A 24,031-nucleotide genomic window follows, 5' to 3' on the forward strand; every position below is an offset into this window, starting at 1 on the left:
AGCACAGGGATTACAAGCATGCACCACTGTGTCTGGCTCAAAATGTGTTTATTTTAATTAAGCTATTTTCTTTATTTTTTTGAGCCTATGAATACCTTTGATTCCTTTCTTTTAGAATTAACTTGGCCTTTATCAGCAAGTGCCATTTGGAACATACAAAAGAAGATAAAAGAACATAGGAGTTTATAAAATAGCCTCAAAGTATGAAGGATGAGGTCATGGAAACAAATTTCATTATATTCTTGAAGGCCAGAATTGCACTTCTTTTTTTTTTTTTTTTTTGGTGGTACTTGGGTTCCTGGAAGCCCTTCTACCTACGGGCTACACTCCCAGACCTATTTTATATTTTTATTTGGAAATAGGGTCTCTAAACCAGCTGGCTTTGAACCCGCGCGATCCTCCTGTCTCTGCCTCCCAAGCGTGGGGATTACAAGCGTGCGCCACCACGCCCGGCCAGAATTGCACTTCTTAAATAAGTGGGCAAAATATCTCCATTTTTTTTTAGTGCAGATAAAACCACTTAAAGTGTAGAGCAGTTGAATGCATATATAGAATTTATTTCTCACCATGCAGTACACATCATTTAAAAATGTTTACATCTTTTTAATTTCTATTTACTTTCATGTAAATGAAAAGACATATAAGTTACATAAATGTCATTTGAATAGTTTTCAGGCATAGACAATTTTATTTTGGGGCAACAGGATATTTTAAAGTAATACAATATTTTTCAAAAATTTGTTAAATATATTTAGGCAGTTCTTAAAATGATATTGGTCAAATTTAGGAATAAATTATTTTAACAAGCTATTCTCAAAAAAAAAAAACTAATGCCAAACATCATGAATCAAATTGTTTTTGTGATAAAGCAAAAGGATATTTATACTTTGTTTTTGAAGACTGAGCCAATTATTTTTTAAGTTGAGTATTTAGATCATGCTTACATAGTCATTTTTTTGCCTGGTAACAGAATTAAAGATACTTTTTTTAACATTTTACCTTGAAGTTGGTTGTATTAACTATTTAGAATTGAATTATACCAATTTAAATGTACAATATCTAGAAATTTAAACCTGCATACCGGAGTAGGTTCCATAGGGCATGATTTCCAAGTCTGGAAACATCTCCGTAAACAAGGGCTCAAACACTAACACGTAAGAACCAGCCATGAAACAGACATTCAACGATAGGCTCTTAGGAGTAAAACCAACATGTAAATATATTCTTTTTTTTATTTTCCAAGTTGCCAGCAAAAGTTTCCACAGATTTTATCATATTTTAACTTGTAAACCAAAACTGCTGTAAGGCAGGATTAAGATCCTAGGATTCCTTCTCACTGGTGCAGCCCTTCCCATCTGATCTTGATCTTCCTAATGTGACCAACCTTGATGTCTGGGGAAAAGAGAAAAGGACACATTTTGAGTGAGGCTAATGGAATAGCTTTCTGGGACATTTCTTTTCAGCTTAATATTTTCATGCTTCTTTAAAATGTTTATAAATATGCTCTGCACAGCAATTTGATAAGATACTTAGGAGACAATAATAAAGTCTCTACTAATGTGATTTTTTAGGATGTATAACGTACTTTATATCTAATTTTCCTAACTTTTCCTGAATTTCAGTAAACTCGAGAGTCTTTCCTTTAGACTAATGAGTATAGTATCATATTAGTTAGCGCTCATGATTGGAAGTAGAAAACTAAACCACTTACTTGAAATTTAGATGTTCAATGAGCACATATCCATCTGTAGAAACAAAATTATGGTTACTAATCAGAAGTTCTTAGAGAAAATGCTGTAAGGGTATTTCTTTTTTAATAGTGATTGAAGTTTTAAAAGCAATGAGCTTACATTTGCCTTTAGAGTTGCGACATATCACTAAATTTTGTTCAGTGGTATCAATGACTTCCAGTTCTTCTCCAGGGGTTATTGGCAAGTCAAATGTGCCATTTCTTGAATTTTTGGAACATGCCACTGCTTTGTTGATTATTATAATCTCTTTTTCATACTGAAATGAAAAAGTACTAATTAGATCATGCTTACATAGTCATTCTTTTGCATGATAACAGAATTAATAGATGTGATAAAATTATGTCAAAATAAACTAACAGTACTAGATATTGATTTAATAGCCCCTAAGGGAACAGAAAACAATAGGGTGATGGAAAGTCATTTAAGAAAAAAAATAGTAAGATGCTACAATCTTACATTTCTTTGGTATATGTTAAAATGTTTTTACATCTATTATCTAATTATACTGGAGTTAATCTAGTACAGTTAATCTCTGTGGATGAGAAACACCAAATATGAGTATAAATTATCATAGATGGTATGTTAACTGTTAAAGTAATCAAGTTACTCCCCAATTCAGGAAAGGAGCAGCTTTTTTTTTAAAACCGTCTTTGTGTAGTGGTTACTGTTTATAATATTCTTATTCCTTTTTACCTTTCCAGGTAAGCTTATAGGAAGTGATGGGCCATCTGCTTTGAAGTGGTGGGAATTAGGTATATGGGGCAATTTCCTCTCTCGGTTTGTGGCCCAAAACAGGCATTTGTAGGAAAAAAACTGATGAGAAATTGAATTTCTAACCTCACAGAATTTTTCTGTAAGATACACTAGCTCGCCTAAACATGTACATCACCTTCTAACGTACTGAAATCTATTGACCAGAAAAAACAATTCCAAAATATGTGGCTTAAATGATAGAATTCTACTTTGCCAAATTAGAATGATCAAGTATCTTCTTTTTCCCAGGATAATTTCTATACCTAATGTCTCCATATACAAATAGTTATTAATATGATTAAGAGTGCTTCCTTCCATTCTCAAAAGTATTATGAATTTAGATAATAAATTACAGGATGACTCTAGGCTGGGCACATGCCTGTAATCCCAGTACCCGGGAGACTGAGACAGGAGGATCACAGGTTCAAGACTAGCTTCCTTAAGTTAGCGAGACTCTTAGCAACCTAGTGAGACTTCTTTTCAAAGAAAATAATAATAATAAAAGGGCTATGGGTTAGTTTGGCTATAGAACGCCCTTGGATTCGATCTCCAGTCTCCCCCACCCAACGTAAAAAACTGAATCTACACAAAGAAGTATAATCCAAAAGATAGGTTTTTCTTTTGCCTAACAGTAATAGCTCTGTGTGTGTGTGCGCGCACATAGACGTGCGTTTTACTGGAGATTGAACCCAGGGGCATTCTACCTCTGAATTACACCCTCAGCCCCCCCACACACGCACATATACACATATATAGCCCATGTATATATGTACATACATGCATATATATGTGTGTATGTATATTAGCCCCATATAAATATATAAATATATATTTAATAGCTGTTAAAATGTTTTTAAAAATATTTTTATTGGTGCATTATAGTCCTACATCTTAACAGAGTACAAGATGGTAGAGGCATACATGCACACATCACTTATTTAGCCCTTCCCCAATTCCCACCACATTTCCTCCCTCTCCATTCTCATGTTTGGCTTAGTGATTGACATGTTTGTGAATGTACATCATGTACATAAGGGAATTGCCCTCTTCCCCCCTCCCATCACCCCCAGTTAGGCCTTCTTATTTGCTCATCTATGGTTTTTCCTTCATATAGAGTTCCTCCTATGAACCTCTTTTTCCCTAGTTTCTGCATATTAGGGAGAGCATCCAATTTTTTACTTTTTGTGACTAATTTTATTTAACATAACATTTTTTTCAGTTCCATCCATTTCCCTGTAAATGACATAATTTTGTTCTTTATGTCAGCTCTATATTTTACTCATTATTTTGAAACAGAGTCTCACTAAGTTTTTGGGGGGACCTCACTAAATAGCTGAGGCTAGCTTCGAACCTGCAATCCTCCTGTCTCAGCCTTCCAAGTACTGGGACTACAAGTATGCATCACCGCACTCTGTGTAAGTAATACCTTCTTAATAGCTGATCTTATTCCATCCAGGCCAGTAGTTCACAGTGACCACTTAAAATGTAAATCTGACTAGCTCACCTTTTCTATAAAGTTCTAAACAGGCTCTACTGCTTTTAGGATATGATTCACATTTTCTAGTTTGACAGCTGGGTCCTTTGCATATGGCCATGCTCCCTCTCTTTACCTCTGTTCCCCTATTGACGCCTCATGATGCTATTTGATAACCCTTAAATATACCATGTGCTTTTCATATTCCATGCCTTTGCTCATACTATATTCCCCTTTCCTGTCTCTTATCTGTTTCACATACTTTTATGACTACTCTGTATATGTATTTCATGTTTTGTTGGCTGTACTATGTGTATATTCCTATTACAGCATTTAATAAACATACTATTTTATAAAATGAAAAAAGAAAGCAGTCTTATTCATCTTTGTACACCCAGTGACTGGTACCAATGAAGCACCAATACTTTGTAATTGGAGCTGGAAAAAATTATTAAAATAGCATAGTTTTTAAAATGGTAACTATGGAAACCTACCACAAAAAATCAGAATAGAATTGTATGCATATGCCAGAAAAGGAATCTCTCTCCAATATGAGATAATACCAAATATTAGGAAAAAATGCATTAGATTAAATATAGGGGTCTTTTCAACAAGTAATTGCTACACTATTGTTTTTTACCTAACCAAATGACACTACAGTTTACAGTAGAAAATTTCAGATCACAATTTTTATACAAACCCTAATCAGATTGGGTCTAAACAGGAGTTATCAAGGATCATGAGAGGTATATATTACTATTTCAGTTCAGAAACATCTTTGGATGTTTATAAAGTGTTGGCTAATCTTCCTTCCACTCTGCACATGAATTTGAAAATAAATATGATAAGCCTGTCCTCCAGGAACTCGTAGTTAAATATGATGGACTTGTAATTGTAGTAAGTTAGGGGTGGTTGGTGCTACACAGATAAATAGAGTAAATTCTTTAATCAGGAGGTTTGGACAAGTCTTCCTGGAAAGAGAGGTGCCTCAAATGAGTCTTGATAAATGCACAAGTCAGATGGAGAAGGTGGCAAGGGTATACGAGATAGCTGGAGCAGACCAAGGTAATGCCTAGAGGAATGAAATAGCAAGACACGGAGCTCACAGCTCAGTTCTAGGGTCAGGACCATGAGCAATGTGTTGCCAAAGCAGAAAGTGTGAGGACAGTGGTAGGAAGGTAAAGCCAGGAGACAAGTAAGGGCCCTGACAGCAAGACCTGTTAAGTCTAGGGGGAACCATTTGGTAATGGAAACCGTTTTTCTTTTTTTGTGGTACTGGGGTTTGAACCCAGAGGCATTCTACCTTCGAGCTTCGATTTTCTTATCTGGAAATAGGGTCTCACTAGGTTGATAGAGTCTCACTACTTGCTGAGGCTATCCTCGAGCCTGCAATTCTCTTGCCTCAGCCTCCCAAGTACTGGGATTACAGGCCTGTGGCACCATGCCCAGCTCAGCAGGGAACTTTTGAAAAGGTTTTAGGTAGAGGAGTGACTTAGGTTTTATGTGCAGGGTGCTCACTTTGTCTCAGTCAACTGTCTAGCACAGCATTTTTAACTAAATTCTCACTTTGACAGTATGTGAAAGAGAAAGGCTTATTTGACTTTTAGAGCAGTGGAAATATGTTCTGTGGACTCTTAATGACAGAGTAAGATGTCGGGCTGCTCACACACTCATCACCACTTGTTTGGTCATTCATTCACTGAGCACTGCACGCCCGGTGTTATGTCAGGAATCAGGAGCAGACTTGATAAGATAGGGTCTTTCAGAGAGACTCAGAGTTTTCAGGATAGGCAAAGACCATAATGCAGCTGGTCCCTATTACAGCAGTACATGATACAGAATCAGGGAAGACACAGGTAGTGGATGTAGCAAGTGCACTGAGGAGTGGCTTTACCTGGAGAGGCTACGGAAGAGGGGGTGACATTTGAACACTGCCATAAAGAACAATTTAGGAGAGTTTTGAGGTGGAGGGGATAACGTACAAAGGCATGTCAATTCTGAAATGCATCAAGGGGAAAAAAATCCAAGTATTGGTATAGCAAACTTCTAGGATCTTTAAGAATGGAATGTCGTAGCTATTAATTATTGCTAGTTCTTACCTTTAGAGGAGAACATACCTGAAATCTTTCTCTAAAAAGTTTTTCTTCTCTTCCCATTCTGTTCTTTTCTAAGTTTTGCATCTTGGTTCTGAAGAAATTTATAGGAGAAAAACTGGCAAGAAACAAGTACGGTTAAATGTACTATAATAAAAATCTTAAGTTTCCAAGTCTACAAAGTTTGTTTGTTTGTTTGTTTGTTTGTTTGTTTATACATACATACATACATACTGGGGATTGAACCCAGGGGCATTCTACCTCTGAGCTATATCCTCAGCCCCCCCTTTTATTTATTATTTTTTTGAAACAAGATCTCACTAAGTTGCAGAGGGCTTAAGTAGCTGAGGCTGGCTGTGAACCTGCAATCCTCCTGTCTCAACCTCCCAGGTACTAGGATTCCAAGCATGTATCACCACTGCCGGCAAAGTAATTGTTTTTCTCCATGGTACTGGGGATTGAACCCAGGGCATTCTACCTCTGAGTTAAATCCCCAGCCCTATTTTTTATTTTGAAACAGGGTCTAGCTAGGTTGATGAGCATCTCACTACTGGCTGAGGCTGTTCTTGAACCTATGATCCTCTTGTCTCAGCCTCCCAAGTACTAGGATTACAGGCATGCACCACCATGCCTGGATTCTACAAATAATTTTATTTCAAGATAAATTTAAGTATAACTTTGTGTGTATATAATTTTATATAAATGCATATTTGATTGTTATATATATTTATACACATACACACATATCCCTCCACTAGAGCAGACGCTCAAAACAGCTGAAAAAGTTAAGTAATACCAATTACTTATTTCCACCATTTAAAAGAAAATTATATAATTTGAAGGAGGAGTGTTGGGGATTAAACCTAGGCCCTACTGTATTTACTGAGCTCTACCCCTAGCCCCAAAATAATTTTTTTTGGTGGTATTGGGAATCAAACCCAGGACCTTACAGGTATTGAGCAAAATAAGGGTTAAAATGGAAACGTTCTTTTAGATTAAGTTTTAAACTTGCACTCTTACCACTGAGTGACATCCTCCACCCTAGAAAGCATTCTTGATCATAAACTGATAGAGGGTGGTTAATGAGCATAAGTGTGCAGTTTTACATTGTTTGATAGTATATTATTTACAGTTAAGGAAGAATAAAGACATAGTTGAAATAATGCTACATATGTACACAAAAAATGTTACCAATTCCAATCTCAAACTTGTGGGGAAGGAAGTGAGGTACTCCAAGAGTTCTGTGCATGTATTTCTTTTACTCTATACCCCAATATGATGGATAATTACATTGCAACAAATAAAAATACAAAAATCTCCCCCACTAAATGTATTTCAAATTAGCTAGTAGAGAGGGTTTCAAATGTTCCCAACAAAAAGAAATAAGTGTTTGAGGCAGTGGATGTGCCACTTACCCTGATCCATGATTATGCATTTTATACATGTATTGAAATGACACACATCCCCCCAAATATATGTAATTATTGTGTCAATTAAAAATTTAAAATTAGGAGACTTCCGGGAAGATGGCGACCAAGAAAAGCGGGGCTTAAGAGCCCCGCTAACAACCAATCTCCATTACCACAAAATCAGCGCCTTTCATAGCCAGAAAACACCATTACCAGAGAAACAAAAAAATCACCAGGCTCCAGAGAGAAAGTGGACTGAGAATAGAGCTCAGAGCCACAGAGGAGATATACCGGCCTCACGCCCGAGGACGCGGCAGAAGTGCTTTACTGCCGGCGGCAGCGGCAAATTCACCGGACGGCTACAGCGAGCCGAGGTAAGCCGCTGCGGAACAGCCGGGCGGGATTATTCGGCACAGGGAGCATCTAAAGCTCCCAGTGGCTGAGCTCAGCACATGCTGCAGGGACTCAGAGTGGAACCCAAAACCAAAAAAAAATAGGCCAGCCTCACGGCCGAGGGCGTAGCAGCGGCGCCATATTGCCACCGGCGGCAGCAGCAGCAAATTCACGGAGGCCAGTACAGCTACATCTGCGTACTCAAGAACAGTGAGTCAAATTGAGGGCCCCAGAGGAGAAATCCCAGTACTGTACTCCCTGGGACTTGACCCAGTGGGGGAGTGGTGGGGGCAGAGATATCACACCATAGGAGAATGTGCAACCTGGCACCCCCCATAGTTTAAAGCAGCCTCTATCGACTCCCTGGGTCGGAGACTCTGTGATACAACCCAGTAAAGGAGTAGTGGGGTCAGAGATACTACAGACTCGAGATCCAGAGCACCTTAAATGAAGTCATAGTGACCCAAGGGAAGAACCCAGAGAAGTTACAAACTTCCGAAATCATGGGAAAGAGGAATAACACTGGAGCAATGAATGCCCACAACCCCACAACATCAGAACCCGATAAAACAGAAAATCAGAGATTTCTAGAAGATCAAATCAGGAAAATAACTGTAGAAATAATAGAGGTGCTTCGAAAAGAATTCAGAGAGAGCCAAAAAGAGATAAAGGATGCAATTAATGAAGTAAAGGCCTCAATTCAAAGCATAAACAACCGATTAGACCACATGGAGAACAGAATCTCGCTCTTAGAAGATGATCATTCCAAAAATGAACACATAGTTTCTAATCTAGAAAAAAATGTTCCACAGCAGGAATCTGATATTGAAGAAATATGGGCCCATTTTAAGAGAGCTAACCTAAGAATAATTGGAATAGAGGAGGGAAAAGAAGGTGAGACCAAAGGGATCAACAATCTCTTCAAGGAAGTAATAAGAGAAAATTTTCCAAACATAGAGCAAGAGGTGGATACACAGATCCAGGAAACTTATAGAACTCCCTTTAGACAGGATCGGAGAAGAGGATCCCCACGCCACATAATTGTCAAAATGACCAATGTGCAAGCCAAGCAGAGAATCTTAAAGGCAACAAAAACAAAGGGCCAAGTGACATTCAGAGGCAAACCAATTAGAATCACTCCAGACTTCCCAAACCAAGTTATGAGAGCCAGAAGGGCTTGGAGTAACATATTCCAAACTCTGAAAGAAAACAACTTCCAGCCAAAAATTTCCTACCCAGCAAAACTTTCTATCAAATTAGATGGAGAAATAAGAAGCTTCCATGACAAACAGAAACTGAAGAAATTTATGTCTTCAAAACCAGTGCTAGAGAAAATACTCAAAGAGATTAACTACAAAGAAGAAATAGGTAACACACACCAGAACCAGAGAAACAAGATTTTCCATCCAACAGACAACTAAGATTAGTTATCTGTGGAGATTCATTACTTATGTTAGTCTTTTACCAATCTCTAAATTGTATTGTTTGCTTTTATTGTTGTTAATTTTTAGGATTTCTAGTTGGAATATTACATATATCTTCAGATATAGCATTTAGAAATATTTTATCCCATTCAATCAGTAACTTTTAACTGTTTACATTGTCTTTGGATATACAATATTTTTTTAAATTTCTTAGGGAGTTTGTATACTCTTCTGTTGACTGTGCCATTGAAATCATATCCAAGAAATCACTGCCAATTTCAATGTTGTGAGGTTTTATGACCCAGATTTTCTTCTAAAAGTTTATAGTCTTAAGATTTATATTTAGGTCTTTTATCTATTTTGAGTTAATATTTGTATATGGGATTAGGTAAGTGTCCAATTTTATTCTTTTTCATGTAATTATTATTTTTCAACAATATTGAGTTAAAAGATTATTATTTCCCCCAACAAATGTTTGTGGAAACCTTGTCAAAAATAACTTGACAATATATGGAAGAATTTAGCTCTAGGCTTTTATTGAACGCCAATGGTTTATATATCTGCCTTTTAAACAGTACTACACTGTTTCAATTATTGTAGCTTTATATGGTTTGAAAACAGAAAATATATATCTTCTAGCTTTCTTCCTCTTCGAGATTGTTTTGGGTATCTAGAGTCCATATTCCATATTAGGATAGATTTTTTTCTGAAAAATAAATATATAAATATATGATAGTTTCACCTAAAAAAAAAAGAAAAAAATATTCTCTGGTAAGAAAGAAAGCAAAACAAAATATTGAAATGTTATCTTTAAGTTATCAAAAGCTTGGTATCAGACAAATGAAACTGTTATGTGAGATTATCATCTTTAATTTTGGATAAATTGCTATAATACTAGATGTCAACCACTAAGCCAAGCATGGGAAGGAGGAATGGGGAGGGAATGGGGTGGGGATCGGGTGAGGGCTGACTGGGCGATGTGTGCATGTATGTCTACAAAAGTTTGTATCCCACTATGATGTATGAATACAGTGCACCAATAAAAAATTTAAAAAAAATTAAAATTAGATTGATTAAACAATTTAAGGTAAACAAGAAACTTCTCTGAATTAGATGTGCAGCATAATTAACTTTGGGAAATTTATAAGCCGTCCCACCCATCTTCAGATTATTTAAGGAAACTAGGAATAGTGAGTAATGGGTTTACACCTCATGACTCCAACTTTTCAAACATTATTGGGGAATTACAAGTCTGTAAGTTTTGATCAAAGAGCTGTCCTATTTGCTGAATGATTGGGGAGATGGATAGAATTAAGAAAATAAGGTAAATGCCATAAAACATGCATTTAACGGGTAACAGTTGATAAACAAATATACAAGCTGGTTATATACAAATTCCTCCCTGACCCTCACGTGGAGTTTGGTTTTGCTTCTTAGCAGTTTTATATACTGGCAAAATGAAATAAAAGGTCAACTAACTCCTATCGATCTTATTCTGAAGTGACTCTTATATCCACACCTTGCAAAATTACAGTTACAGCCATGTTTCAGACCATTAACACTTCTTGCCTCAAACAACCATCTTGCCCTTTTAAAAACTTGTCTGCATACCTGCTTTTAGGCTTATTTTTCTGTAATTTAATTGTTCATGACAGTCTCTTGCTTAAAACCTTTCAGTGTCTCTGATGTTTTCAAGAAAAGTTCAAATCTGTTAGCTTGGTGCAGAGGCCAGCCCACCTTTCCAGCTGTGTCAGCTGCTTTTTTCTCTATTCATATGTCTACTTGGGTCATGTTGAAAAGTAGGCTATCCTTTTCAAGCTTGTATGCTTGGAAACTCTTTCCAACCTCTCTTAAAACTTGCCATTAGCTTTGATTAGTAAGGGCATACTAAAAAGATTGAACTAATATAGAAAGTATTTCTTATGCATTGGTAGAATAAATTATGGTAGAAACCATTTTTTTTATTTGTTTATTTGGGGAGCTGGTAATGAGGATTGAGCCCAGTGGCATTCTACCACTGAGCTATGTCCCCAGACTTATTTTTATTTGGAAACAGGGTCTCCCTAGGTTGATAAGAATCTCACTACTTGCTGAGACTGTCCTCTAACTTGTCATCTTCCTGTCTCAGCCTCTCAAGTACTGGGATTACAAATGTGTACTCACTTAAAAGGATCAAAGAACACATAGAAATTGACATCCATCTATAGGAATAATGAAAACCTCACTCACATTTTGAAATTTACTCAGTTGAGAGCAAAAATAAACTATGAATAAACTACTATATCAATTTTAAGAAATAAAAAAGCACTAAAATTATTTCTTTAAAAGACTTATTTGAAGGCGGGCATGGTGGTGCACGCTTATAATCCCAGCACTTGGGAGGTGGAGACGGGAGGATTGCACAGGTTTGAAGCCAGCTGTGCTGGCTTAAGAGACCCTGTTTCCAAATAAAAAATATAAAAATAGGTCTGGAAGTGTAGCCTGGAGGTAGAAGGGCTTCCAGGAACCCCAGTACCACACACACACACACAAAAAAAAAAAAAAAAAAAAATTAAAGACTTATTTGTAGTCATCACCATTACTAAAAAAGCTTTGTTGGTGGAGGGGTTCAAAGTTTTAATGGTATTTTAATGGTATTTTCCCTCTTAGAATTCTATTTTGCGATGCAAGGCAAACATGTAAAAGTATGAAGTTTAAGGTAAAAGGTTAATTTTTCAGTCTCTTTTCAACTTGGGAGAATCAGTGACCCTAAGTCTAAACCCAAAGAAAATAAAGGAAGGGCTACCCTTTGACACCCTCTGAATTTACATTTGGTACAGACCAATGTCTGACTTTTAGGGGTGTCCCCAAAAGACTTTGCAGACAGGTTTCCCAGGGCAAACGACTACCTGGTGTTCACTGCTCACTGACTGTTTACTAAGACTTTCCCCAAGATGGTTGTGAAAGAAAGTACCTCAGATCCTACCCCTGTCCCAACAACAGAAACCTGGGTGTAGCACAGAGCACTAAGTAAATGTAAGTCAGCAGCACAGTCACTCGCCAGGCACATGCCCTCCCCCGCAGCCACCCAGGAGGCTGGATCACCCAAAGGAAGGCTGCAACCTTGAGATGGCAAAACATTATTTTTAAATAATTCAATGTTAATTGTAGTTACAACTAGGATTATACTGCATTTTTGGGAAATGAGTCTTAACTATATGATACTTAGTTTTTCTTAAAGTTTCATGTAAATTCTAATGGATGTTTTATGTTCTTTAGTATCTTTTAGCTACAAAGTTCTTATAGCTGAAAAAGACTGAAAGGTTTTATTTATATTTTTGGTGATATGGTACTGGGGATTGAACCCAGGGGCATTCTACCTCCAAGGTACACCCAGCCCTTTTTTGCTTGCTTGCTTGTTTTATTTATTTATTTATTTATTTATTTATTTATTTATTGTATTGAAGATTGTACTCAGGGGCATATTAACTCTGAGCTAAATCCCCAGCACAATTTTATTCTTTATATTGAAACAGGGTCTCACTAAGCTGCGGAGGACCCCAGTAAGTAGCTGAGGCTGGTTGCGAACCCAGATCCTCCTGTCTCAGCCTCCCAAGTAGTGGAATTACAAGCATGCGCCACTGTGCCCAGCTGTTTGTTTGTTTTAAAATGATCTTGTTAGCTTGCTGCAAGTCTCCTAAGAACTGGGATTATAGGTATATCCCACCACAACCAGATAAGGTTTCCATTCTCTGATAAAGAGAATGGCTAATGTAAAATTTTTCCCATCCACCAGAAGTAGAGAGGAGAATGAGGATAAGCATGTATGGTGCTTAGCATTTTCCTGTCTTTGTCTCTTAATACTTTCAACTGCACTGTGATGTTAATGTTATTCTAATTTTGTAGATGAACCTGAGATCAGTTACAGTAACTTACCTGAGGTCCCATAGCTATAAGTAGTATGAGTTGCAGCAGAGCAGCTGCAACAAAAATGTCTCCATATTCCTACCTGTCTGATCCTTCAGCACCTTTTCTCTCTCTTTTTCCTCTTGATATCAAAAACTTGGGTGTCCAAGCTTTCATTTTATCTTCATCTCTAAAGAAATATATATTTTGAGTAAGTAAATTAAGACTAAATGGTCCCAAGTTTATGGAATAATCAATACTTTCTAGGCAACTGTTTTACAAAAATTAAAAAAGTCTTCTTGAAATACATTCTGATAATTTCTGACAAGGCAAAGCAGTAAATATTTCAGGCTTTGCAGTCCATGTCATCTCTATGGAAACTATTCAGATCTACTCTTGTAGCTTCACAAAACACAAGTTGCAGGCCACATGTGGCCCACAGACAAGTCTGCTGACCTGAACTATAGTGATCCATATTTGAAACCAGAATCAAGACATTAACTTGCTTGTAATCAAACTTAATCTCCTTTCTGACCTTTAGTTTCTTTGCTTTCTAAAATGGGAATAATAATACTAAATTTTGTCTTGAGAGAAGTGTAAGCCACCTCATAGCTAGCATTAGAGGTCTTGGGCCACAGAAGGTGCAGGGAAAAGGGAAATTTGTTAAAAGTAATCATTCATGAAGTTTAAACAAAATGGTGATCAGAAAGCTAGAAAACCTATCACTGTCAAAGAAATAATGGTATTAAATGTAGATGTGTTGAAGTATAAACTCTGTGGTCTTTCACTGTACCTGTTCCTTCAAAGCAATTTCTTCCCTAAGCAACTATGATGTCCATCATTAATATAAGCATAAAAAGGAGCTATCAACCATCTGCATGTCTGTGGTGTTGGCACAGCTGCACACTTCAGTAACTTTGCTGGGAAAATTATGCAAAGACACTGTGTTTGAGGAATCTTTGAGATTCTCCTAGACAACATTCCCTTCAAATAATGGCCACAAGTGCTCAAACGGGATGTTAAAGACTCAGCACTTTCCAGCAGTGAAGATGCAACTTAGGGAAAGCTTTTGGGAAGCCTTCTAGGTCTTGTCTAGCAATTTCTGATCCCTCTCTTTTCTGAACTTCTGCTACCTTTTGAGCCCATAAGAAGGAGCTCAGCCATGACTTCTGTTACATGAACACTTTTTGTCTCTTCTTTAAGCTCTCAGAAGGTGGAATCCAGACATATATTATAAAGGTATCCAGCACAAGCTCAGCACAATGCTAGGCACAACAAGCATTTAGTAGTTTAGTATGAACTTGTGATGAAGGGAAGGGAAATGTCTACTTCGAAGTTTGTTTTCTTTACTAATTAAAAGCAGTATATTTGAAAAATTGAATATTTGAAAAATTGGGAGCAAAAGTAGAAAGGAAGAAGAAATAGAAAAGAGACAAAATAAGCATAATTTTAAAGAAATATAATTTTTCTCCTAAACATTCTTCTACCTTTTTTTTTTTTTTTTCCGGTACTGGGGATTGGACCCAGGGGCATTCTACCTCTGAGCTTCATGCCCAGGCCCATTCTCTTATTCTTTATTTTGAAACAGGGTCTCACTAAGTTGCGAAAGGCCTAAGTAGCTAAGGTTGGCAGCAAAACTGTGATCTTCCTGTTTCAGCCTCCCAAGCACTGGGACTACAAGCATGTGGTAACACACCTGGTTCATTTTTCTACTTTTAAAAACTGAATTGAGCCGGGCATGGTGGCTCACGCTTGTAATCACTGCACTTGAGAGGCAGAGACAGGAGGATCATGCAGGTTCGAAGCCAGCCTCGCTGGCTTAAGAGATCCTGTTTCCAAATAAAAAATATAAAACAATGGGAGTGTAGCCCGGAGGTAGAAGGGTTCCATCCCCAGTACTACCAAAAAAAAAAAAAAAAAAAAAAATTGAAGCCAGGCGTTGTAGCACATGCTTGTAATACCAGTACTTAAGAGGCTGAGACAGGAGGATCACAAGTTCACTGCCAACTTCAGTTACTTAGGCCCTCCACAACTTAGTGAAACCCTGTTTCAAAATAAAGAATACATAAAATGGGGCTGGGGTGTAGCTTTGTAGCTTGGAGGTAGAATACCTCTGGGTTCAGTCCTCAGTACCACGCACGCACACACACACGAAACCAAGTTGAGATCAAACTATACATAATAATTTTGCATTCCTTTTTTAAAATGTCATGATATATTTCTCCACATCATTGGAAACCATTCGCTATATATTTAGCATATATTTAAATTTAAACTTTTGGAAGAAGAGATGGGAGACTATCATGTGATCTGTTAGTAGAAAAACATTTCTTTAAATGCTATAAAAAGCAACAACCATAAAGGTAAGGTGACAAATTCGAACGCACTAAAATAAGAAATATTATTCATGGAAGACTAGACAGAGTTGAAAAGGCAAGTCAGTAAGTGGGAGAAGATGCTTGAGGCAACTGGCATAAAACTTAGAAAGGGGCTGTGTCCAGGAAGAGTTACAAAAACAGCAAACTTCTGCAAGTCAACAGGAAAAGGACCCATAGAAAAGCAAGGAAAGGACATGAACAGACTTTCACTAAGGAAAAGACATAACATAAGCATATTAAAGCCTTGTTAATGTTGAACTTGTTAGTGATGAGGCGAGTGCAAATCATTACCACAAGGTCATACTACTTTACATGCACTAAGTTGGCAAAAATTAAGAATTCTGAGTGTTAGGATGTGAATCCATCTTTATATGCTGGGTAGATGTTATAAACTGGTACTACCATTTGGAAAACAAGTTTGTATTTTCTTACGAATTTTCATTTCTTTATTCTTCTACAGGTACTTCCTAGGAAAATTTATGCATGTATTTGTAGGAGACATGAATAAAAATATCTGGAGGACTGTTGATTATGAGTGTCCCAAATTAAGAATTTGCTTAATACTTACCAACAAGAGAATGGATAATTAATTGTGGCATGTGCATACAGTGGAATATTATACAATGGTAAAAATGGCTACATTACCTTGGCTAAGCTGTATGGACTTGAGTGGAAAAAATATTTTACATTTTTAAACCATTTTTACAAAGTTCAAATCCCTAATGAAACAGTATTTTTTGTCATCTATGTTTAGTAAAACTATTTTTGTTTGGGATAAGGAAATGAAAGATAAAAGTTAAGAAAGTTGTTTTCTTAAGGGGAAAACAATGAAATGGGTCAGAGGATGTATGTATAGTAAAAAGACAGAGGTCTTTATGTTCTAGTTCTTAAGTTGAGTGATAAGATCAGGGCAATTTGTTTTGCCATGCTTTATAGCTTGCATATGTTTCATGTATTTTTTTAATTTAAAAATACAATTTAAAAAAATATTTTATTTTTTAATGACATTCTAAGGTTTTCCTCTACCGTGTGACAAGAGACATCTCTTTCTTGAAACACCTTCTTTCTTGACTATACCCGTTATGGTCTAAGAAACTTCCTAGCCAAATGCTTTTTAGTCCCAAAGCTGTCCACACCACCACCCTGTCCTCCCTTTCACACCTCTCCTCTTGTTCCCAGGCTCCATCTATCAAAATGTGACCTATCCTTCCTACATCTGCTTGGCCCAGAGATAATTCTGGTCCTCCAACAGACAATAATAACTACCTATTCTGGGCTTCCAGATTATTTTGCTTGTTTTTATAGCAAGGCCTTCTTTGCTAATTAGTTTAATGAATTATGTTTGGATGTCAGGCCACATGATACAGATCTGAAGACCAGAGCTAGTCCCATGTCAGGGAGTTGCAACTGTAGAGGAAAAGACAGTCAAGATACGTACCATGTTTGCTTTAGTGATTGACTTTGATATGTTTGTGAATGTACATCATGTACATTAGGGAATTTCCCTCTTCCATAAGAAGAAGGGAGGGCGGGGAGGGAATAGGGTAGGAACTGGGTAAGGGCTAAATATGTGATGTGTGCATGTATGCCTCTACCATCGTATACTCCATTAAGATGTATGGTTACAATGCACCTATAAAATAATTAAAATAAATAAAACTTTGACATACACACACAAAGGATAAACACCATTACAACTAATTGAAAAATGTTCTGATGAAAAAGGTGGTTAATTTCTGGGCATGGTGGCACATACTTATAACCCCCACACTTGGGAGGTGGAGACAGGAGTATCGCGCAGGTTCGAAGCCAGCCTCAGCTGGCTTAAGAGACCCTGTTTCCAAATAAAAATATAAAAATAGGTCTGGGAGTGTATCCCAGAGGTAGAAGGCCCCTGGGTTCCATCCCCAGTACTACCAAAAAAAAAAAAAAAAAAAAAAAAAAGGAGTGACTCACCTAAATAGATAAGGTCAGAGAGGGATTCCTGCAAAATGTAAAGTATGGACTGAGTTTTAAATAATGAAGGATAAAGTAGCTACCAGGCCAAAAGTATAACAAAGTATGTCCAACATAAAACCATTCTTTTGTTCTTACATTCTTACCTCTTTTGGAGAGGTGGTATGTACTCTAAATTGGTGTCATCCCTCTTCTAACACACACCCTGCCTTGCTTGTAAAATGCCCTGTTTCAAAGCAGTCAACTTCTAATGCATATTATAAAAACAGATCTCTCTAATTATAGAGATCTGTTTTTTTCTTTCAATTTATCTATCTATCTAATCAGACAGGAATAGAAATTATTATCTCTTGTAAATTGCTTTATATCCAACATCTGGCACAGTACCTGACATGTAGTACATGCTCAATATATATTTATTGAATGAATTAATGAAGGCAGAAGAAATGTGAGGGTTTGGAAATGCTGACAGCTTTTGAGTTCAAGGAACTCCCAGTAGTATAGTATGGATGGCACATTGGGATGGTGAGTGACTGGGAAGTGATGAGGCTGGGTTCCTGGGGGATAGATCATCAATGCATTCTGTTTTCCTAAGCAGTGTAGGCTTCACTGTGAGGGTGATGGATAACCACTAAACAGTTTTGAACTGGTGAGTGGTGAGTGTTGTGATCACATTTGCACCTTAGAAAATGGCTACTCAGGGATGTGGTGCAATAATTCTGTTGAGAAGCAGTAAGGGCTTGAATATTCCTGTGCAGTGGGCAAGGTTTGAAACTTACTGGAACAGAGTGAGGGAAGGCTGGGCACAGGAAGAGGAAGAGTCAAGGGTGATGCTTAGGGTTGTGGCTCAGGTATCTGTGTTTACAGAAACAACCACTCACAATGAAGTTAGAAGAAAAGGACGAGGGGAAAGATTGACATCTTGTGTTATGAAGAACATTCTGAGCTTTGTATAGCATTGTCCTGCAGGCTTATTGAAGATCAGGAGAGAAATCTGACCTCAAAATGTACATGTTGATAGAGTTGTCATACTGGTTATAATTGAAGCTCTGTATGGATGAGAACATTTCAGAAGAACATAGGAAGAATGGACTTATTATAGGGAGTCTGGGGGAACACATACTATTTAAGACATGATTGGCAGAACAAAAACTATTCTCTCTCTCTCTCTCCCTCCCACTCCCTCCCTCCTCTCTCTTTCTTACACACACACACACACACACACACACACACACACACACACACACACACACTTATGAGAAGCAGGCAAAAAGAAGAAAGAATGATCGCATGGAAACCTAAAGTTATAATTTTCTTTACCTTTGGAAGATGGCATAATCAAAAAGTTAAGAGTATAGAGAAATCAAGTAAGATAAGGACTTAAAACTATCCACTAGATTTAAGAAATGAATTATTAGTGACCTTACCAAAAATAAGTTCACTGGTATGATAGGAGCAGAAGTCTAATTGCAGTGAGCAAGGAAAGATAAATTGAAGATGAGCAGAGGTGACCTTTATTTTCAGCCATTTGGTGGAGAGAAAAGGACAGATAAACAAGTAGTTAGAGAAGGCACTGGGTCTAAAGATGGCTTCTTTTTCTTTTTTTCTTATATATTTAACTCTTGAAAACATGTTCTGTCAAATAGTCCTTGCTTTCCTACATGTTGCCTCCTACTAAGAGGTTTTTAAGTAAATGCTTTGAAATGAATTTAAGGCCTCCAGATTCAAAGATACGAAACAATCAAATCCCAAGGCTCCAATGCTTTTTGGATCACCACTACTGTTGCTTATCTATGTATTTCATTGTCTTCCCTTCTTTGTACAGGGGATATTCACTTTCCATCTGGTCCCCAAAGGTCTGGAATGATGGTTCTCTGACCAAATTTAACAAAGCATCAGGAAAGGGTCAAATGTCAACAGGGATGACCAGTGTGATTAATTGACTTACTTTGGCTCTTTTTCAGTCCTTTCCACGTCATCATAGATCATAACTTCCTGAGACCTAAGTTCTAGGGTCAAGATAGGATCAAAATAGTCCATCATTAGAAATGTCTTATACAACCTCTGGTTTTGCAAGTTATACACAACTACCTAATTATCCGGGTGTAGCTTCAAGCCTGTTTTATAAAAATCTGAATGTAGAGTTAGGCTGTACAAAAAGATTCTTTCGAGAAGAAACTCAACTGCAGGATTAAAAATATAAAGAGATGCCCCACTGTCTAAAACACACATACTTACATCAATTTGATTTCATGCAGTATCCATAAACACATGAGCTGCTGATAATTTTTAGGCCAGATTCCCATTATTCTGGGACTAGAAGGATTTATAAGGTTTGTACATCTAAACTATTTAGAAGGCTTTTAATTCCCAGAAGAGAAATTTTAGAATTTAGTAGAATGTTAATGTTGATTTTTTTTTCTTTCTTTGAATGTTTTATTTCAAACCTAGTAATTGTTCCATTGTAATACTCGTGTAGTACCTGGAATCTGACTTAGTGCATAATCAAAATCAGACATTTAAGTTTATAATATATTCCTTTGAACTCTCCATAGAATTTGGTGATTTTCTGGTGATTCAGCATTTGAACAAGTTTGAGACTTTGGGGCATAATTATGCACACTTCATACTCAATTATTAATAATTATTAATTGACTTGATAATTCTCTTCAATAACTTAATTTGGATGAGGATACATTTTGAATATCTCATATTTGTAAAGTTTGGGAATAGTAGTTTCAGATATCAGAGCTTTGGGGTTTTGGAACATTTGCGTATACATAATGATATATCTTGGGAATGGGAGCCAAATCTACACTCAAAATTTGTTTATGTTTTATATACAACTCACCCACACATAACCTAAAGGTAATTAGAATGACAATATTTTTAGCATGCTTTTGTTTTAACTACACCGGGCACATGCAATCAACATGAAATTTTCTACTTGTAACATTGTGTCAGCCCTCAAAAAGCTTGGATTTAGGAGCATTGGGAATTTTGGATTTTTGGATTAGGGATGCCGAGCCCAAGTCTAACTGTGAAACAATTGGAAGAGGGATACATTCACATTCTAAGTTGACTTTGTTTTTAAAGACAAAGGAGATACTGGGGGACCTGCACCTTTACAGGCCTAGATGATCTTAGTTTGGCAAATTAATATTTGTGATATATAATGTACACCTGATTGTTACATCAGCGAAATCAAAGTGGAACCATGACTGGAGAACATAAAACTTATTTCAACAGGACACTTGGCTCTGTGACTGCCACTCAGTGTTCCAACACATGTGTCAGGTATTTTGCTTGTTTATACAGTGTTCTAATGGCAGAGCAAACATTATTCCAAGGACTCGCTCTTGATTCAGTTAGCATGTAGCCTGCAACATGATCATTTTCAATTTATTCTGTCTTAATATATTGATCTATCAAATCTATCAAGAGGTATGTGGTATAATGTAAACTACATGATTTTCATAGACTTGGGTACAAATCCAAGATTACTAAAGTATGGGTGTGGGTTTTAGAGCCTCCCTGAAAAGGGACAATAATATCAATCTCTCTGGGATTTTAAGAGGAAAGCATCTCTCTTGGTATACGGTAGTACCCAAGAAATATTTCTCATCTCTCCCAAACCTAGAAATATTGTTTTATGTATACCTTCTTTTGATCTTGATGGTTCAATTATTTTTTTCAATGTGGGAATGCGGGAAAGACTATCACTTCTCTTTCCCTGTCCTCTAATATAGCAATACTAAGTACTTTTGGTCAGCAACAAGTCAACGTCACTTACCTAAATCAGGCAGCGAAATGGAAAATGCACTGTTGATTGACAAAAGACACAAAAAGGTCAAGAAAAAAAGCCATGTTCAGAAAGATGATTTCAAATAACATATTTATCACTATGTGTCCCAATCTAGATGATGCTTCTAGGCAAGGGTGTGAAGCAAACCTCCTGCAGCCTTGTTCTGGTGGTCCCTGCCCCCTCCAGAACTATTCAGAATGGATGCATTTATCCCCTGACTCTCTATGCCCTGTTCCCTAACTAGACAAGCTTGGGTTGTCCCATAATCCAGAACTTCTCCATCTACAGAATCCTATTTCTGTCTGCCAATCTTCCAAGAGGCTAGTCAGATTGATTCGATGTGTATAAGAAATGGTGAGAAAGAACAACGTACAGGTGAGTTAGTGGGGACTGAAGACATTGCACCTTGCCTGCATTTTTTTTAGGCAAAAGGGGGACTTGTGGGGAAAATTCCAGGCCAGGTAGAAATGTAAGGTGGTGAATTCCTAAGTGGGAAAGGACATGTGGTCCAGCTAGATGGTTTGATGTTCTTCAAATCTCACTGTTAAGGATATCACATGAAAAGAATTATAGTGTGGTGCCAAGGGGTGGGGATGGGGGGGGAACTATACATTTAACCCTTTGATTTAAATTCAGTCCTATAGGTATTTTTGGAGCCAACCATGGGCTAGACCCTTGTATACAAGTATATGAAATGACTGGACACCATCTCTGTCCTGAAATAGTGCAGTTTTTAATAAATGGATAGCTGTTTTGCCATAGTCAGGACTACAATATATAAAACCTGTGTTCTGTTTGTTTGATCTCTTGGTCTATATCCAACAAGCAATTAGACTTAAAATCAAACAACTTTGAAGTTTTATAACTGAAAAGAACTTCAAAGTAGAAAAGCTTCATTTCATCTGAATCTAAGTAATGATCTTATCTAATTATTTTACCTTTCCCTGCCCTATGAAATATAGATCTGTATTTGTCAATCTATATATCTATGTTTATATCTTAGAGAGATGTCTCCAGAAACAACACACCTCCTTCCATTGTATGAGAAGGAAACTGCAATTCTGTGCCTGCAAACAGAAATTATGTGCCCATGGTTGCAGAATGCACAAATGGCAGAACTGAAACTAGAATCCAGGTCCCCGGTCTCTTTCATGCCAATGAATTTGGAACCTCCACAAAGATTGAGAGCCTAGATTATCCTAAGCATCTTTTCCAGGTTCAAGACTCTGAGATACACAAAGTACTCATTGATAGCCTATCTTCCCCTCTGCACATTACTGCTCTTAAGGGAGACAAATGAAATATGGAAGTGTAGGCAAAAACACTGGCGCTTATAGGGCCAAGAAAGCATCAAAGGACATAATTAATAACATAATTCTTAGCAATAATGATATGAATTGATGCCATAGATAATGTCAAAAGCTTCTATTCTGAACTTTGCTTAGTCAAGGCTTAGTCAAGGCTTGGTCAAGGCTTTCTCTCTACCTTGTTTACAACCCTTTTCATTCATTTTTTCAAAGGGGACTTGCCACTTTCTCTAGTTTCTATGGGCAATCTTCACTCAGGGCCTTCGGTTTTAGTTTCTGATCTCTCCTATACCATTTCTTAGGCTTGGATGGAGAACATCAACCTGTGTCTACCAGACCATCACCGTTAATCCCCTCCTGGAAAGAGATTTAAAAAGCAACTTGTTACCTTACATTTTCTTTTGACTTGGTTTTCTTCATTTTAAATCTATCCTTTTCTTTTTTGAAGAATCTCTGCAGTCTTTTAAGTGCTTCTTTTCCATCTAAACTGAGAGGAATCAGATGATATATAATAAGGCATTTGAGAGAGTACTAGAAATGGGAAGATGTGTATTAAAAAGGACCAGAACATTTCCAAAATACTTCACTCAAAGAAGTACCAGGAAATGCTGTATCAACCGCTATACTTGTCTTTGTTTAGATTCCAATGTGAAATAGCACACTGATCAGCCATCATGGTGTAATTAATTAACTGCAGTACAACTGGGTGTGGTGGCGCACGCCTGTAATCCCAGCATTCAGAAGGCTGAGACTGGAGGATCGCGGTTCACGGACAGCCTCAGCTACTTAGTGAAGCCCTCCACAATTTAGTGAGACCCTGTTTCAAAATAAAGAATAAAAAATAGGGCAGGAGGTGTAGTTCGGAGGTCAAATGACTCTGGGTTCCATCTCCAGACACCTCCCCCCAAAAAACCAAACAAACCCCAAAGACAAAAAAAAAGCAAAAAGCAAAACAACAACAACAACAAAAACGGCAGTACAAACTTTTGTTTGCCCCAAATAGTGTCTATTTCTTTAGAGTTTGTGGAGCAAGATAAAGAGGAGATAATTTAGGGTATTTCAGGCATGGTGGCACATGCCAGAAATCCCCATAATTTGGGAGGCTAAGACAAGAGAATCACAAGTTCAAAGCCAGCTTCAGTAACTTAGCAAGACCCTGTTTCAAAATGAAAAATGAAATAGGGCTGAGGGTATGGTTTGGAGCTAGAGTGCCCCTGGGTTAAATCCCAAGTAACACACACACACACACACACACACACACACACACACACACACAAAATTAGGGTAGCATAAGTTACAAATTATGGTAGAAATACATTACAGGAATTCCTGGCTCCTGAAATTCAGGTTAATGACTTTTAATGTACTGAATACTGCAACAATGGCAATACATTGACTACCTA

General features: G+C 37.2%; 1 protein-coding gene across 1 annotated transcript in view; it reads right to left on the reverse strand.

Annotated features, from left to right (window-relative positions):
* Positions 1 to 1,707: 1,707 nt before the first annotated feature.
* The window catches only part of FYB2 (FYN binding protein 2), a gene marked incomplete at both ends in the record, with an annotated part of 98,148 nt that continues 75,824 nt past the window's right edge, over positions 1,708 to 24,031 (reverse strand). The window contains 7 exons of the mRNA XM_080691427.1: positions 1,708 to 1,745; positions 1,851 to 2,007; positions 6,096 to 6,189; positions 13,286 to 13,372; positions 19,465 to 19,525; positions 21,310 to 21,338; positions 23,017 to 23,115. Coding sequence (XP_080547553.1) covers positions 1,708 to 1,745; positions 1,851 to 2,007; positions 6,096 to 6,189; positions 13,286 to 13,372; positions 19,465 to 19,525; positions 21,310 to 21,338; positions 23,017 to 23,115 — 565 coding nt within the window. The remainder of the gene's footprint in view (positions 1,746 to 1,850; positions 2,008 to 6,095; positions 6,190 to 13,285; positions 13,373 to 19,464; positions 19,526 to 21,309; positions 21,339 to 23,016; positions 23,116 to 24,031) is intronic.

The sequence above is a fragment of the Muscardinus avellanarius genome, assembly GCF_963383645.1.
Source record: "Muscardinus avellanarius genome assembly, chromosome: 3".
Classification (NCBI taxonomy): Eukaryota; Metazoa; Chordata; class Mammalia; order Rodentia; family Gliridae; genus Muscardinus; species Muscardinus avellanarius.